Here is a 17766-nt window from a genome sequence, read left to right as displayed (position 1 = left end):
AGGAGAATAATGATAACGCTTTGGGAATGCTTATTTTATGTCAAGAGGATTCCTTAACAAGATGTATACTATTATAAAACATACTATGTTATTTTGCTTTCACATCTCGCTACTTGCTTCTGCTAATTTTGCAACACTGAAAGCTCTTTTTGCAGCAGATTAATTTTTAATAGAATACACCTTCCAGACCTCCCCTTTGTGGATCAATTGTTGGTTTCCTAACTAAACCAGACTTAGTTTAAACTTCTGATTCCATTGAGAATCCCAGTGTACTGAGAAGGATAGATCACTTGAGGTCAAGAGTTCAAGACCAGCCTGGCCAACATGGTGAAACCTCGTCTCTACTAACAACACAAAAATTAGCCAGGTGTGGTGGTGAGCACCTGTAATCCCAGCTACTCGGGAGGCTGAAGCACGAGAATCACTTGAACCTGGGAGGCGGAGGCTGCAGTGAGCTGAGATTGTGCCACTGCACTTCAGCCTGGGCAATAGAGTGAGACTCAATCTGAAAAAAAAAAAAAAGAATCCTAATGTATATTTTTAGAGCTATAACTGTGAGTTTTGAATTTTGTGATACAAAAATACAGTCTTTGATGTAAAAATTTGTCACTAGTAACTAATTTCCATTTTTAATTTGCAAGCGTATTTATTGTCACTGAAAATACACCATTAGCATATTTCAAAGTAAACAGATTTGTCACTTCTAAGTGATTCCTTATATGTTTGCATGTGATTTCCCTGAGAGAGTTCTGCAGTTCAGCTAGAATGATGTAAACCTTTCTTTATTTCTCTTTGCTGCATTTCTCTCTGGTTATTTTTTCTCTCTTATCCTGGCAGGAAAGCTGAAAACAACAAAAATGTTGGATGCATATATGTGGAATCACAGGCAAGACACATTCCAGAGTCTCTGTTTGGAAGGATATGGTTGGTCAGCCAGTAGGTAGATGTGGTTCTCTTTCCACCTTTGGGCATCCACTGGATGTGATCTTGAAGGGAGAAACATGCAACTTAAGGACAGAAGAAATTAGAAGTTTCCAGAAAGGGGCGAGATCAATTGTTGGTTCACGACTGAGGACATACTTGAAGCAGTAAAGGCAGAGGTTTCTTTTGTCAGTTCACTTGAGGAGGATCATTTGGCATTTTCTTGTGGGAAACACATGATCATGTTTGTTGAGGAGCACAGCAGGGATCTATTTGACTGTTTAAAAAAAAGAATGAATTGTAGGTGTGACCAGAGTGTGGCGACGGGTAGCATTTAGGTCTAAAATACTAATTAATTTAATAGTCTGCATTCTTACACAAAAGAAATGATAAAAAGCTTGTTATTTGAGTAGCGGGGAATATCCGTGGAAGTTTATACACCAGGAGTTAAGACTGTTGGGTAGTTGCCAGAAGTAAAAGCTTACTGGGTTTTAGAAATAGCTTAGTTTTTGTTGTTAATTAGTGTTTTATGTAAACTTGTATTTGTTTTACTTAATTTATAAGATAACTTCAATTTTCAAATGCTTAGCTACTGCTATTATTGCTAGATTTATGGTTAATTTCATCAATTTTCTTGAAATTTGTCTACTTGTTACAGGTTTTGCTAAAAGTAGATGAGATATCTCTTTATTGATTGATGATTAATATGAACACTTTTACTATATTAAGTCAGGCACACAAGTTGGCATTTAAGGAAAGTGCATTGAAAATATTTGACGTACCTAGTGTTATTGCTTAAACAACACAATAAAGAAAAATTGATATTTTTTTTCGAAATTAATAATTTCTGCAAATTACTTTATCATGGTACACTGGAATAGGGTTTGTCAACCTTTTACCATAAAGGATAAGATAACAAATGTGTTAGGCCACGTGTTTTCTGTCTCAGCTGGTCAGCTCTGTTGTTGGTGTGGGAAAATAAAGCCATAGGCAATATGTAAGCAAATGAGTATGGCAGTATTCCAATAAAACTTTATTTACAAAGCAACCTAGGGTCCATCAACAGATGAATGGATAAAGAAAATGTGGTACATATACACAGTGGAGTGCTATTCAGGCATAAAGGAGAATGAAATCCTGTCATTTGCAACAGCATGGATGGAACTGTAGGTCATGATGTTAAGTGAAATAAGCCAGGTGCAGAAGCAACTTGATCTCACTTATTTGTGGGACCTAAACATTAAAATGATTGAACTCAGAGAGATAGAGAATAGAAGGATGGTTACCAGAAGGTAAGAAGGATAGTGGGGGTTGAGCAGGGAGTGGGAATGGTTAATGGGTACAAAAAAAAAAAAAACAAGAAAGATTGAATAAGACCCAGTGTTTGTTAGCACAGCATGGTGACTATAGTCAAAAGCAATTTAATTGTACATTTTAAAATAATGAAGAGAGTATAATTGGATTGTTTATAGCACACATAATAAATGCTTGAGATAATGGATACCCCATTTGCCCTGATATGATTGTTATGTGTTGCATGCCTGTGTCAAATTATCTCATGTGACCCATAAATATGTACATCTACAAAATTAAAAAAATTAAAAATAACTTTATTTACAAAAACCGGCCCACATGTGATAGTTTGCAGATTCCTGCTATAGCATATACTCTTCAAGTTAAGGCTCCTGCCATTGTGTAAAGTGACAAAATAATAGATAATTTAAAAAAAAGATTCAGAGCATTTTTACAAGATTTCTAGAGTATGCTAGAACCACAGCTTCTTTAAACTTGCATTACCCTGTGGAAGATCATATAAATAAAATGTCTCATTCTGATGACTCTGGAGGAGTTTCTAACCCCATGTCATATGCTTGTGAGACCAGAAAAAAGATTTCTAGTGCTCCATGAGGTGATGCCATGGGAATCCTGCCCAGCAAGTCCACAGCAGGGCCCTGTGGGGTCGCACTCCTTAGATTCCACTCACAGTAGATCATGGCGGGCCACAGACTGCCTTGCTCAAAACGTGTTGCTCTAGACTCTCCTCGTTAGGTTACCTGGGGTGTCCTCAGAGGGTGGATCAGCTCATTTCTGGTGCCATGTCATCCATAGGCAGGAATTGCAAGGTTGTCTGAGTTAGTAAGTCAGTCTGGGTCTTGGAGTCAGTCCAAATGGCCTCCCACAGTGCACTGAGCCCTGGAAAAAGGTCTTGCAGGCACGAGGATGATGACTGGAGAAGCTCCATGGTGGGAAGAAACAGTGATGAGGCCTGGGCTTCCTCTCTACTATCTCACTAGAGTGAGTTCTTGGCAGTCGGATCTCTCATTCTCTCTCTCCCGCTCTCTCCCTCTCCCGCTTGAGACATTTCACTTTATAGAAGCTGGATGGTGATTTTGGTTGTAGCATAGAGGATGCTATTTAATGATATTTCTGCTGATGGCAGATGATTGAATGAGTTTGAGGGGACTGGCCATTCCTACAGGCAGGACTAACTCTAATGACAGAAAATCATCTCTAGCTCTGATGTCGAGTCAATTCCAAGGCCAGTGTACAGACGACTTCAGTATTTAAATCACCCATGAGGACTTCTGCACTTGGCAGTTTACTCTTGCACTGTTTCCTGGGCATTTTCAGACCATTCAAGTATCATTTGGTGAATTACTCCTTCAGGGCACTAACTGAGAGACTTTGATCTCTCTTTTTTAATCTGCAATTTTTGTATGTAAATTTCAAACCTTAAAAGACAGTTTCCCAGGATGGCATCCAAGAGATCTTATAGCCTGAGGATACTAAAACTATTTCTTGGGAGAAGGATGCAACTAGAGATAAATCTCCAAGTGTCTTTCTCGGTTATTCTCTGGCTACAGGTTTTATGATCAACCCAGGCTGTTGTGAAGAGACCTAAAAATCAATGCCTCTCATTTCTAATGAGATCCTTAATGCCCAACATGATGACAGCCAGTGTGAAATGGAATACTGACAACTCTACCCAGCACAAATATTTTTGCTATGCATTTCAATTTAAACATGTGTCAAGCCAATTACATAGTTATAGGGTTTAAAGACTATTCCACTCAAGCCTGGGAGAGTACACACTCTTCAAATCTCTGTTTAGTGTAAGAGGACTCGGGCACAATAGTCAAACCTCTCGCAGGTCTGTAATAAATCATCTTTGCAACCATAAGCATGTACAGTTGACTGCTTACCACTGCTCCGCAGACCCACCCCCACCTGGAAGAATTTTAATTCCCTCAGTAAAATTGATTCCACCAGTTCTGCACATTATTCTCCCTGTCTTCCATTTAGCCCGTTAGTTTGCTGACAGTAGAGTACACAGCACTTAGCAGCTGGTTTGTGGAGCCATCAGTCAGGAAATTGTATGATAAATAGGAGGTAGCCAGGTTTCGTGGCACTTCCTTCTGCTTCAGCAGTTTTCGCCTGACTTTGGAGAAGTCATCATGTGGTGTTTTGTCAAGGGGCAGGGCAGGAGATGGCTGCGGCCCGGTAACTTATTACACATACGCTTGAGTTATGATGCGTCACAGCTGCGCTGCTCATGTGTAAATAATAAACCGCGAGCCGGGTAATTATGGCGGCTCTGGCGACAGGGGCCTGTTCTTGTCATGTGGGTTTTCTTGGACAGCTTTTTGGGCCAGTGATGGAATATGCCGCTGAGCCACATAGAAACGACAAACCTAGACGCCAGCGAGGCAAGTAGTCAACGTTTGAGGATTCAGGAGCATTTTTCGAGAAACGTGTTAGGATTAATATCATGGGATGCCACGTATGTTACAGGACATGCCCATACTGCTTTTCATTCTTCATTTATCCTGTTAAGCTATAGTCGAGCACGTCTTGAATTGGAAGAGGGGTGTTCCATTGCATTTTCCCAGAAAGTGGCTTAAGAGGTGTGATTTCTACTAATAACCAACACAAGGTATAATTGTCCACACAGACTTCTGCAATCCAGGAGAAGTTATTTTAAATTTAATCAAGAGGGGAAACGTAGAAACAGTGAGACACTTAAACCGAAACCAGATGTCTTTGGTCAAATCAGATCATATCCATTAATTTTCTGGTCTTTATTTAAACATAATTCTTGAATGCAGAATTCATAAATTTTCTTGGGATGTAAATAAACATTTAGTGCAAACAGTGTTATAAGACGCATCACCTACTTTCAGTCAGAATTAACTTTTAAATTCACAGAACACTGTGGACTCAACAGTGAGAAATGACTACTTAATACCCCAGTAATTGTGTTTTATGTTTTCCTCTCAAATTTATTGTTGCAGTGCTAGGTCATTTTCTCCTTTATTCTGAAAGCGGGAGAGAGGGTGAGAGAGAGAAAATTTAAATCCTGAAAGAATAATTTCTTGAAAATGAGAAGATGGCAGTGTCTTTTAAATGTGCGTGATAGCATTGTAGGTTTTCCTTGAGGAAGAGAATTTTATACTTGTTGGGTACACGCTTTTGATTTTATAGGATTCACTAGTTGGTCTTCCCTCCATACACATAATCACTGCAACTTCATTATAAACACTCATATAAAAGATCGTGACTGTTACTTCGGGGTATATGAGGCATACATTAAATGTGGAATAAATTCACACATTTTGAGCAAAAAACGTGGTTTTGTACGTTGTCATAATTCATAGTTGCACCCACATAGAGAAAACCAGATATGGTTGACGCCCACTTATCTGGTGGAGAGAATTTCATCATGCAGGACACAGCCAAGAGCCATGAAATAAAGAAGTGAGAATACCTTCCAACTCTGACATAGTTGTCAGTGTCCCTCAAAACAACCGCATAAACTGGTGCATGTGCGATGCCCTGAGGAGGTGGGTAAGACTTTATGAATGCTGAATTCACACCCCATTCTAGTAAGTTTATTTCTCTGATTGCCAAGAGCAGATGATGTGTGTTAAGTAAGAAGTCTGCAGGGGGCATGCATGTTTGCATCGGCAGCGATAGCTGAAAGTTGTGGAAGAGAAAGAAGAGCCACCCCCATATTTTATGGCCATCCGCCCTCAGGTAGATTTGAATCTGATTGATTTGGGTTTATCTAAAAGTTTAAAATCAGTAAACATTCACTAGTATATGTCAGGCTTTCAAACGAGTGCAAAAGATGACCCCACTTGATTTTATGTTGTTTTAAGAAGGATGCACAATTTCCTTTGAAAATGGTTAAATGAGAGAATGTTGGGCTCTACAGAGGGTGACTTTTTATTGTCAAGATGGCTGAGCTATGTGCAGCAATGAAGCTGCCAACATTGCTGAATAAACATTCAACTTAAACTTTCAAACTTAGCAAATCAACGGTCACAGAAATGACGGTGACAAAGTACAGTGAGTCACTGACATTTTCAGTAAAACAGTCCTCTGGGAAGTTTTCTAGATTCTAGATCTGGTGGTAAACTATAGAATTACAGCTTCAGGTCCTTCCCTGGTAGACCACAGAGCTTCTATGAATGCTATGCTCATCGTTTTTTACTCTTACTGGATTTTTTTCTTCGTAAACAGAGTCTTAGAATCTTGAAGGCAGCAGGGACAAAATCAAAACAAGGGAAGTAATGTACTATAACTTTAAAAACAGGTTTGTTGTGCTTATATTCTAGTAGTTGCTTGTTGAAGAAAATTTGGAAAATAGAGAAATGGATAGGGAAGAAAATCAAAACCACCTGAATTCAACATTACACACATCTAATAATCATCCACTTCTACCCAATTGGGACGGTGGTGTTGCCGACCTCAGGGGATGCAGCCGACTTCAGGGGGTGCAGCCACCTCTTACTCTGTGTATTTGGCATGGCCTCGCAGCCTCCCGCACCCCGTGGGGATGCTCTGTGCATTCTTAGGTGGTCAATCAGAACCTGTCCGCGGAGAGAGGGCCCCCTTTGGAATTGCCTTTAGAGACTGCTACCCTCAGCACCAGGGCGAAATAACTGGAAGCCGTTCTGAGGCTTGTTGGTGTACACATCAATCCTCAGCAGCATTGGCTCTGGGCAGGCTCCCAGCATGACCAGTGTGGACCTGTCACATTTGAAGAATTTGCTGTCGTGTTTAGTCTCATAGCCATAGATGGAGTCAAACCTCCGGGTTTTGGACCCCTTCATTTTGCTTCTTGAAACTTGGGAAAACCTTGACTCATCAGTCATGCTTCTAATTATAAAATCTGTTAAAACTCTCTTCAGTTTTTACAGTGAATCACTATTTTTTTTTTTTAATAAAAGTTTATTTTCAGAGACAATGGGTGTAAGTTACTAGGAATAAGTGGGGTGGGAGAGCTATTTTTAAGGAAGGGCACACACCCAGCAGCTCAGGAACCCAGAGCGTTGGACTGGGGAAAGGCGGAAGCAGGAGGGGACCTGGGTCCAAGATGAATGTTAACACTACCTTGGGAGGAATTCCCTGAGTTTGGCTCTAGATCTCTCGCTGTTGAGTGTGAGTGGGTCAGCTTTATCTCTTCCAGGCAGGCTGCACAGTATTTCTCTGGACAGGACATAGATTTGCTGCCTTTGTGTGGGGACTATGGAGGCCTAGCCCAGGCCAAGAAGGAGGGGAATATGTACTTAATTTTAAAAAATGAAACATATGCATGTGTGTATATATCAGCCACAGATTCTAGAGAGCCTTTCCACTCTTAAAAGTATGGTGAACGTGAGAAAAATGAAACTAGTATTTGTATTACAGTGTCTTTGTTTAAAACTTAACTTGACAATGTAGTTTTATTTTCAAATAAGTGTGTTCTAATCTGTTCCCCTTGGCTTAGTGGCTCCCTTCAGCCCTTCTCCTCTGGTCAGCCTATCTTTCAAGATAGGGAGCCTGTGTTGTTCCTCTCTTTCTTGCTTTCCTGTCTGGGTTTGAGCTGCAGTCAATCCCAGGCTTTACCTTCTCAGGTAGGTGAGGCACTACTTACTTAGTCATACTGCTGCAGTACCTCACAGAACCTCTTAACTAACCTTAAAGAGTTCTTCTACAAATTCTTAGATTAAGTGTAAGTAGTGAAGATACAATAGTATAGCAGTGTTGCTTTGTGAATCGGAATGCTATTTGAAAGTGTTCATTTGATATAGATTGGGCTCCCTCTTTTTTTCAGACCCTCCTCATCTTTTCCCTGCCTTCCATCCTCCTGTACCAATTGATGCCAGACATCATGAGGGCCGTTACCATTACGATCCGTCTCCGATTCCTCCATTGCATATGTAAGTATTAACACTTTCCTTGTTAATGAAATGGAACGAGATACTGGCTTTTACCATCTCAGGACTTTTTGTTAATGGCACGACCACTGGGCTTTGAAGATGTGATAGAAGTGTAAGATTTACTTTTGAAATATAGCAAGCCTATCTGTTCGTGGATTCACTGAAGCAAATCCCTGCTGTTTCCTGAGGAATGCCTGTCACAGTAGGTAGTCGACAAGTATTTCCTATATATTTTGCTGACGTGTGTTCTGTGGGCTGTAAATACTAAATTATAAAGTAAAAGCCTAATGGAAAGTTACCACTCAGAATATGTATTTGGTCGACATTAGGTTTGAAGTTTTTTATGTTCAAATTTCTGTAACACGAAAGTCCTGTTCTGGGGATCACAAGGAATTGTAATGAAATTTTTATGGTAAATTTTCATAGCCCCTATGTAAGTACACCAAAAGTCACTTGATTGATGGGAATGTCACCCAAACAAAATGGCAAATGTGATCGAGCACATGGTTTACAGAAAGATAAAAGGAAAGAATGCTAGTGATAACATACATTAGAAATGGAAAAAGGAAATCTCTTGGAAATAAATACCATCTAACTTGGTTTGGAGGAAATAAAGGATGGTGGAGTTGCAAAGTAAAACAGTATTCTTTTGTAGTACTGTCCAGGAAACTGTCATGTACTAAAATAATGGGAGCCACTCTCTGGGATGGGCTGTCCCTTGCTAACGGGCTTGATATATACATTTAGTCATATCTAATAATCACCCTTTATTTGGAGACAGTAAAGTTAGAAAAGCACAAATAATACTTTGAAGAATAATGCTGGTTATTCAGATGGTAGATTGCATCTCCATGGCTATTAGTTACAGCTGTGTAATTACATATTATGCCAAAGAAAAATGAAGTTGTTTTAAAACAAGTCCTCCTCTGTGAACAGAATTAATTGATATTAACAATCCTAACTACATGCCCAAGTACACATATAATATTTTACCAACAGTTTTTTGGATCCATCTCCCATTACTGAATTGTAATTTCAGAGCAGATTTGCCTGGAGGTAAGTAATAAATCTGTGTTGCAGACTTCTATAAGCATTAAAGGAGAAGTGGGTATTTATAGAGAGAGAATGCAGAAACTTGTGACTTATTCTTTGACTTTTCACTGGAACACAAGTAAGTATTTACAGGGTTCTGAAGCCTGCTAAAAATACCCTCTAATGAAACCAGGAGGCCAATTTAAAATTCCCTATACAAAGGGAAGGAAATTCCTAGTTCAGCCTGAAACATGACATGTAATTCACCCCGTTATACAGAGGTTTTATGGTACAGATGTGACCACATGGATCTCAGATGCGGATCTGCCCCATGGTTCAGCGCATGCAAGGACCAGATAGGCCTTGGAGACATGGATCGCTAATTCCTCCCAGACTGGAGCCTTTGTGATGTAGTTAATTTAGGTCAGATTTTCTATGGAATTTTGGAGTTCTTCATTCTTTCAGAAATGATGTTCTAGAGCAATTTTTAAAAACGAGTTTATATTACTCCTCTGCATTCATTATAGTTTGCCTTGTAAATAAATGCAAATATCAGTAAAAATCCCAAGTCTCTGTTCTATGGCAGAATATAACAGTAAGCCCTCCTCTAGCCCCCACTGTGTGTTCTAGGCCCTGCTTACTGACCTGCATTGGCCCATGGTGATAACATCACAAGACAAGATGGGTCACTTCTGGACCATCCTCATAGGCAGATTTGGGGGAGTCACATTTCAGGTGTACTGTTGAGCTGGGTTTTCTTTGGATTTTAGTTCTTCCTGCTTTTTATAGCCAAGCTTTGGATACTTTAGTAGCATCTGACTAAATCGTTCTCTAGCAGCCTAAATGTATAATTATCAAAAAGATCGATAATATAAAGCCGATAGATAATCCTGAGCCTCAAAAGAGAAGTCCTGGAAGATTCCAAGAGGGAATATCATTGCTGCGGGCACAGAGAATGGTGAGCTTATGGGTTTGTGGCCTCCTGGGACTGCCTGGTTTTGGTGCGTCCTGGCAGGGCCCTGGGTGGATACTATGCTTATGAAGTGGGCCCCAGAAAGCTGGAGCATGTCACGCACCTGTGTATTTGTGACCGACATTCTCTCTGCATTGGTCTCATTGGCCTTCCCTCTCTGCATGGTGAACTCCTGCTTATACTCATCCTCAAGGCCCCTAATTTAAGGGCCGTCCCAGAGACTGTTTTTGTAGCACCTTGCGTGTAGCTTTATTGTGATGCTTTTCCTCTTACTTGGTGATTTACTGTTAACAGTCACTGCTCCCTGCTAGTTTCGTAGGCAGTGCCCAGCACTTGGTCAGGCACTTTGTAAAAGATGCTCAGTGGACACTCACATTGGCCCAGTCTGAGAGACGGTGGAGGAGCAGTCAGAGAGCTCGAATTCCTGTTCTTGTGTTGCCACTCACTTGTGCTGTGGACTCTGGCCACTGACCTTTGCATGTGTTGGTTTCATTATATGGAGATGAAGCTGTCTGCTGTACCCAGCTCTTCAGATCACAGGGAGAGTTCAATGAAATAATGTTCATGTAAGCACTCTGAAAAGCACAGAGCTCTAAACAAATGCTGAAAGTGGGCATTCCAGGCAGTGGGGGGGCATGAAAAATACTGGGAGTTTCTATTCTGCCCTTGCTCAGTTGTGAGTCCCTGGGTTGCTCTTGCACCTTCTGAGGTAGACTCAGAAGTAGACTCCTGTGATCACCTTGAAAGTGGAGGCTAATCGAGGCAAATGTGGCTTGGTTATAGAAATCTTGAAAGCATGTATTTGCTGAGGGGTGAATCAGTTACCTAGGAAAGTAAAATCATTTCATCCAAACTTGAATTCCAAACTGTTTGCTATATAATTGTCTTATGGAAAATGAGATCAAGTGAAGTGTACTAAACTTTTGCAATAAATATTTTTAATTATAAGAGGACAAAATTTGGAGATATTCTCATTTTGTACACCCAATTGTTCTTCTGGTGCCAGCTTTAAGAACTAAATTACGAGTCTCCTAAAAACAAGTATTTCTGTTGATGGAAATGCCGACAGATCTCTGTTTAGAAGAAGAGCAGGCGCTTCTATAATTATGCTATCATATCCTATCATTAAAGATTCTATTGAAAGAGGTTTATAAATTGCTCCTCTTTTTAGATAAACCACCCTATATTAAGGCATCAACGATATGGTGCAGAATTAAATTAAAATCTCATAAAATGAAATATGTTTCGTATTAGCTGTTTGACACTTAATTTGCCTCTGAATGAGTAGAGGAAATCACAAATTAACCTGCCTTTGTTTTTCCAACCATGGCTTATTAGGTGTTAGAACAACTGCAATTACAGACTAATAATAACCACTAAGCCTTATAAATATGTACGGAAATACGTCAGTCTGTGTTAAAGAACCCAGTTTGTTAAATGGAATGCCTTCAGCTTGCCCTGCTTATTCTTACAGTGTTACCCACAGTTTATGGTTAGGCAGTGTAGAAGGAGTACAGAAACTTGAATGAATTCAAATACAGCACTAGAAATAATTTATACTTTATTGGCATTTTGTTTCTTAACTTAAAATCATGAATTTAGACTCAGAACTTCTAAGTAGGACCTGGAATATAAGTAGTAGTATTCTCTGAGTTGTCACGTAAAGGTTGTTATAAAATGTACAATTCCTGCATTGCGTTTGTTTAATTCAAGTAATTTGAAAATTAAGAAACACTGGATATGAGGAATCTTCCCGTTTCGGAAGCAAAGTTATTCTCCACTGAATTCACCAGGTCTTAGGCCCCATAAACAACTGGAATGTTGCTCGCTCTCTCCCTCTCTCTGAAATCCTTTGAGAGACTTATTAAGCTAGATTGCAAGAAGTATAATGTTTTAGAAAAAAACATCAGAGTGAGTCTACTTTATTACTGAGATTATTTTGTGCACTAATGAAAAAACCTGAATCTCTACACACATAGTCGTATTTTATGTATATATTTTTACTTCTTGGTCTCCTCTGTATTTCCTGCCTTGCATTGTTGACATCAGGGCTTTTCCTTCCCTAACTGAGGAGACACTATTCTATTTTATGGGAACAAATGATGCCTGCTAGGCTAAAAATAAGTACTAATTTTTAAAATTTCGCTTGGGAATGTAGGCAATTGGTATATTACAGCCTCCTACCCCAGAATACAATTGCATTGTCCAGTGACTACTTTCTGCAGTAATAATTAAAGTACTTTCTCTCTTGCATTTTGAGGGTGTGTTTTTTGTTTTTTAGTGTTAGATCTCAATTAAGCATGCTTCCTTTTTAAAAGTAGGCATGGTGTATTTGTAGAAATCCAAATTATAAAGTAGCTTTAAATTCCAATTTGATTTCATTCATTTTGGATTTTTCTTGGGAAAAAGAAATTTAGCCCTTACGTACAACCTTTCTGAGCCAAGGTTTTCTAATTTATGGACCAGTATGAATTGAATTTCGAACTGTCTTTATGTTTCATACTGAGATCTGCAATTCATTTTCCAAAGCTGGGTCCTTGGTTACTAATCCATTGCAATAATTAAGCCCCACCGATCTTCTTGCCAGTCGAGCTGTGAGCTGCTCTTGCTTTGTGCCATGGAGTACTGCACCCCAAGCCAGCTCACATAGAGGCTGTTGCATTTCACCATCCACTTTACTAATCCACTTTCGAAAACCAGCTTTTCTGTCTTAGGGAAAATGAGCACTCACGTTCTGTTCCGTACGTCAGCCTTTTTTTTTTTTTTCTTTGTTGAGTCAATGTGGCTCTTTCCAAGGCTGCCTGACACTCTCTGGAATCGTTCCACCTAAGAAAGGAGAGCTGTTCTTCCCACTAAAAGTGGCCCACCTCCCTTCACCTTGGGGAAAGGACTCTGTACATGAAGATCATTAATATCAGCTGTGAAATAGAGTGCACTGGAAATAGGTAAGGCCTCGCCCCCATAATTATGGCTGCCTGTTAGGGATGAGAGCAGGGAGATGAGAGGCAAGTTTGGCATATGAATAAATACATTTCTTTCCAGAGAGAAAAAGCTCTAAGAAAAGATATCATTATGGTAAAAGCTTAGAGAAGGAAATAGTAGGTAGATGACCAGGGCTACTACTGAGTTCCCCTCCCCCAAATTTAGCACATTGCTTGTCCTGGTATTATCTTTACTGAGAGCTCACATACTTATCCCAAAGGAGCCTCTTCAGTCTAGCTACTTACTTAAAACACGATATTGGGCCTGTGCAGGTAATAGTGATTTCATTTGTTGCATTCTCAGGGAAGTTTCCAGTAAAATATGGAGATTTAGCAAAATCTTATAATTATATTTGGGAGCATAACTAGTTTGGAATACTTTAATAGTGTAACTTAAAATTAACAAAGGAAAGTTCTTTTTCCCCCCAGTGTTTGTGCTTTACCATAACCATTATTCAGACTGGTAAAGTGTAATGACATATCAAATTGCAAACTCTAGCAAATCCTGTAGCAAACCCTAACACACTTCCCACCCTCCCCCCCAAAAGAAAAAGAAAACGTGAACTAAATTATAATTACATCTCTCAGGGTGAAGACTATCTGTGTGTTTCTTTGCGTTTGCTAGGCTGAGCCCATGCTCTACATATGGTAGCTCCTAAATAAATATTATTTTTAATGATGATAAAAATAATAGGTCACTGCTATTACCATCATTTTTCTTTTGTTTTTGTTTGAGTGTGTCACCTAATGCCAATAAGCTAGGATTCAAAAAACGAAAGCTTAGTGACTACTTTTAATAGAAGAGATTCTATTAATAGTAGCTATTGCCACGTCAGATGCTCTCCACTGTCAAACGAATTTCCTGATATTAAAGCAGTTACTGGTCCCCTTATATGACTGAGTACTATTTAATGTGTTGATGCTTTCCTGACCCTACACATGGAAATAAAATGAATGAAATTAGCCATCTTAAATTAACAATTTAAGAAGACCATAGCAATATCAAAGATAAGGGCAAAAAAGAGATGAATAGACAATTCAGTTGAAAAAATATATAATCATGACCATAGCTGACATTTTTGAGTATTTACTATAGGCTAAGCACAATATTAAAGACATTATGTAGTCATCTCCTATAATATTTATAACGACTCTGTGCTGGAGTTATTAGTCTCATTTTAAAGATACGGACACCTTGACACAGAGAAGTTACCCAGCTTACAAGTAGGTAGTGCCATTGTGTTAACCCATTCGTCAGACTCCACACCCCTTGCTCCGGACTTCCATGCCTTGCCAGAGAAAATGAAGACCACAGACTTGGCTGCTGTAGTTCTACTTCCTGGATGAGCACAACTATTTCTAACAGCACCTAATAGGAAGTTTTCAGTGTTACTGGCTGTCATCGTCTTCTGCAGATTCCGAAGGTAGAAATACAGCAGTGTGGGAAGAGCCATAAAAAGCCACGTTCAGGCCCTTTGACCTAATATGCCTGTCAAGTAACCCAAAAATGAGATGCTTATCAGTCTTTGGTACTGTAGAATGTATGACACTAAACAACAGAATGGTTTACATATTCAGCCACAGGAGTGGTTTGGTAAATTGTGATTCATCAGCTGGGTGGAGTATTGACCAATACTTAATCACATTGGAGAAGACTCTTTTAGAACATGGGTAGATAATAATTAGTGATTATAGTGGTAAACCCAATAGAGGGGAAGCCATGTTAGATCACAATGTGTATCTGCCTGGAGCCTTCTTCCTTCAGATACCTATGACTTGCCTACTCCCTTCATACATTTCCCTGCTCAGTTTCTGCTTCTCAGAAAGGTCTTCTAGAAACAACCATTTAAAAGAGGGATTGGCAAACTATGGCCTCTGAGCCAAATACGGTTCATGGCCTGTTTTTGTCAATAAAGTTTTATTGGAACACAGTGACATTCCTTATTTAGTATTATCTGTGGCAGCTTTAGCAATACAAGGGCAGAGTTGAGTAACTGTGACAGAGAATATGACCTGGAATGCCTGAAAGATAGTTTGCCAACCCTTGGTCTAAAATAACACCCCCCTCCATCCTCACTCTGTACTTCTTTCTCTTATTTATTTTTCTCTTTTTTATGAGCAATGTCATATGTCATGTTTTCTACTTTTATGCTTTTCTACTGCTGTTCTTCACATTTTTCACTGCATATCATGTCAAATCAAAAAATAAATGTCTTATTATTTGGTTATCATTTCTCGTGATTAACTGAAAAAGTTTAAGGCCTGCCTAATTTTCAAGAACTGTCTTAGGCCGCCTACATACATAGTTTCCTCATAGTTAGGAAAAGATGGTTGAGTTTCAATTCCTAAACTTTTAAAATTCTGATGAGCGGGCACATAAATCCAGATCCACCGACACACTTTTACTTTGCGTTAAGAAACAACTACAAAACAGATAAATTGTACTCAAAGGGCATATACTCCTTTCTGTTTTGCAGTATTTCTAATGACTGAAATATTGAATTCGGTCCTCAGTTGCAGAGAAAGCAGGCCCTAATTATAGTGTATATTCAGAGAGTCTGAGCCTCAGCTTCTTGGATAAAATTCCTGTGTTCTTTGTGCTGCGCTCAGCAGCACGGTCCAGGAGCAGATATTGACTGAGGCATTCACGTTCACTGAACCGGAAGCCGCCGACTCTATAGAGGCTGCTGTCAAACCTGTTGCGGGGGCCTGGGAGGTACTGAGCTGTAACAGACTTTTTTCTTTGAGTACAATGCTTCCACTCATGTTAAGCCTGGCTTCAAAGAAAACAGAAATTTACTGTCGTCATTTTATTTTTTTTTTAAATATGTGTTTGAGAAAATTGAACTTTAACAGAATTTGTCCCGATGGAAAGACACTTTGAGGTTAGTTTTATATGATGAATACTGCCCAAACTGAAGCTGCCTGCAGCCTTTCCTATGTGGCCGTCTCTCCCTCACTTAGGTAACAGAGCCCCACTTTTTTCACCTAAACAAAGACATGCCATTTCCTATAGCCACACTGCAAGCTGAGTTCATTTCAGACCTTTCCTCGGGGGAACAAAGGCCAGTGACACAGGGCTGCCTGTCACTCATTGTTATTGTGGCATCCCCATCCCTGCCCTAGGGAAAATCATACATCAGAAAATAAATGTTAGCAGATATGTTTCCAGGAACCTGCTTGCTAACTTTCTGAATATGAAGTAACAGATTAGCGAGATTTTTGCATCTTCAGTGGTCCAAGCAAACTAAGCACACTAAAAGGAAATAGGAGGAGAAAGGTGGATTTTGAAACTCATCCTCGGAGTTCTGAGAAAAAGTAGGGATGTTTTTGCAGATAGCTATACTGAAACAAATTTGAAAAATACAATCTTGGCCACTTTCAGTTTTGATGTGGACTTTGTAAAAGCAGACCAGAGCAGAAATGGGCATGATTTTGTTACACTTCAGTAAAAATTAACATGTTACATGACTTACTGGCCTGTGTTTACTTCCAGTGCTGACCTAGCTAATTTGATGACGATGCCTCAATTTTTACAACTCTGTATTGAAAAACATCAAGTGCGATGCTAGAAATATACTCTGCCTCTTTTATGTGTGTCTACGCGCGTGTGCAGGAAGAAAATAATGCAGGGAGAATAGTCAGAGTGGCAGGAACTGCCTTAGAGCATGTGAGTGCATTTCCAATAAAGATAAAAGTGAGAGTCTGTGACCCAAAGCCATAGGTTTTCTAAAATCCCATCACCTAATATTTTGGCATATGCAGCATCTCACATGTTTATAAGTGACAGATATTCAAAACTTTCTTACGCAATACAGGGAGGTTACAGATTCACTAAAAGCAAGTTCTCAGTTGGGACTCTTAGAGGGAATAGAAGCCCAGCCCCAGACTGAAAATCTGAACTAATATCAAAATGAATTGTGTGAATTGTGTGTACAGTTGCCCTTGAAGGCATTCTCTTTTTTTAAGGCTTTTCTTTTTTTTTTTTTTTAAGGTTCTCCCATACAGGGTCCCTCATTGCCTGGAAGCACCTGTAAATTGTTCCTAAGGAGCTCTGTGCATACCATGGCCAAGTCTAGTATGGCCTAGGTAGCCAGCGCCCAGCCTAAGGGACTTAGGTTAACTGGGCACAGTAAATGATTCCCTCAGGCCTGACAAGGTTAATATGTCTTTCATAACCTAGGAACAAGTTACATGTGAAACAGGAAAACTGCCAATATTCTTCTGAATACATTCAAATAGTATCCAAATACTGCCAAGTTCACCATAAGTGAATAGTATCTCTATCATCTGATGGGGTGGAAGGAGAGGGAAACTCTAGGAGTTAAATGAATTGCCTCATTTACAAAACAAATCACCAAACCATGTTGCTAGAATATGCTTTACATTTTTAAGACAGCATGAAAATAAACATTCCCAGTTTACTAAAATGCTTCTTGCCTCTGTTCAAAGTAATCTCTGGTTCCCCCACAGAGTAAAATCTCCGTATTCCTAGCACCCATTGTCATCAACATACACTGCGCACACCAGGGAAAGTTTTCGGGAACAAAGTTAGAATTCTAAGTCAGTAACATGAGCAATCAGACCCCTAAAGGCGACTCTGATTTTTCATATGCTATTTGCCAGGGATATAACAGATAAATAGTAGAATTAC

At 39.5% G+C, this 17766-nt stretch overlaps 1 protein-coding gene across 3 annotated transcripts in view; it reads left to right on the top strand.

The window, feature by feature from the left end:
* GLI3 (GLI family zinc finger 3) overlaps nt 1-17766 on the top strand; it is a 279496-nt gene that overhangs the window by 154913 nt on the left and 106817 nt on the right. For all 3 annotated transcript variants that reach the window (XM_050785513.1, XM_050785511.1, XM_050785512.1), the window contains one exon: nt 8021-8126. In XM_050785513.1, coding sequence (XP_050641470.1) covers nt 8021-8126 — 106 coding nt within the window. The remainder of the gene's footprint in view (nt 1-8020; nt 8127-17766) is intronic.

Source organism: Macaca thibetana, chromosome 3, assembly GCF_024542745.1.
Source record: "Macaca thibetana thibetana isolate TM-01 chromosome 3, ASM2454274v1, whole genome shotgun sequence".
NCBI classification, from domain to species: Eukaryota; Metazoa; Chordata; class Mammalia; order Primates; family Cercopithecidae; genus Macaca; species Macaca thibetana.
This window is presented reverse-complemented; position numbering and strand designations above follow the sequence as displayed.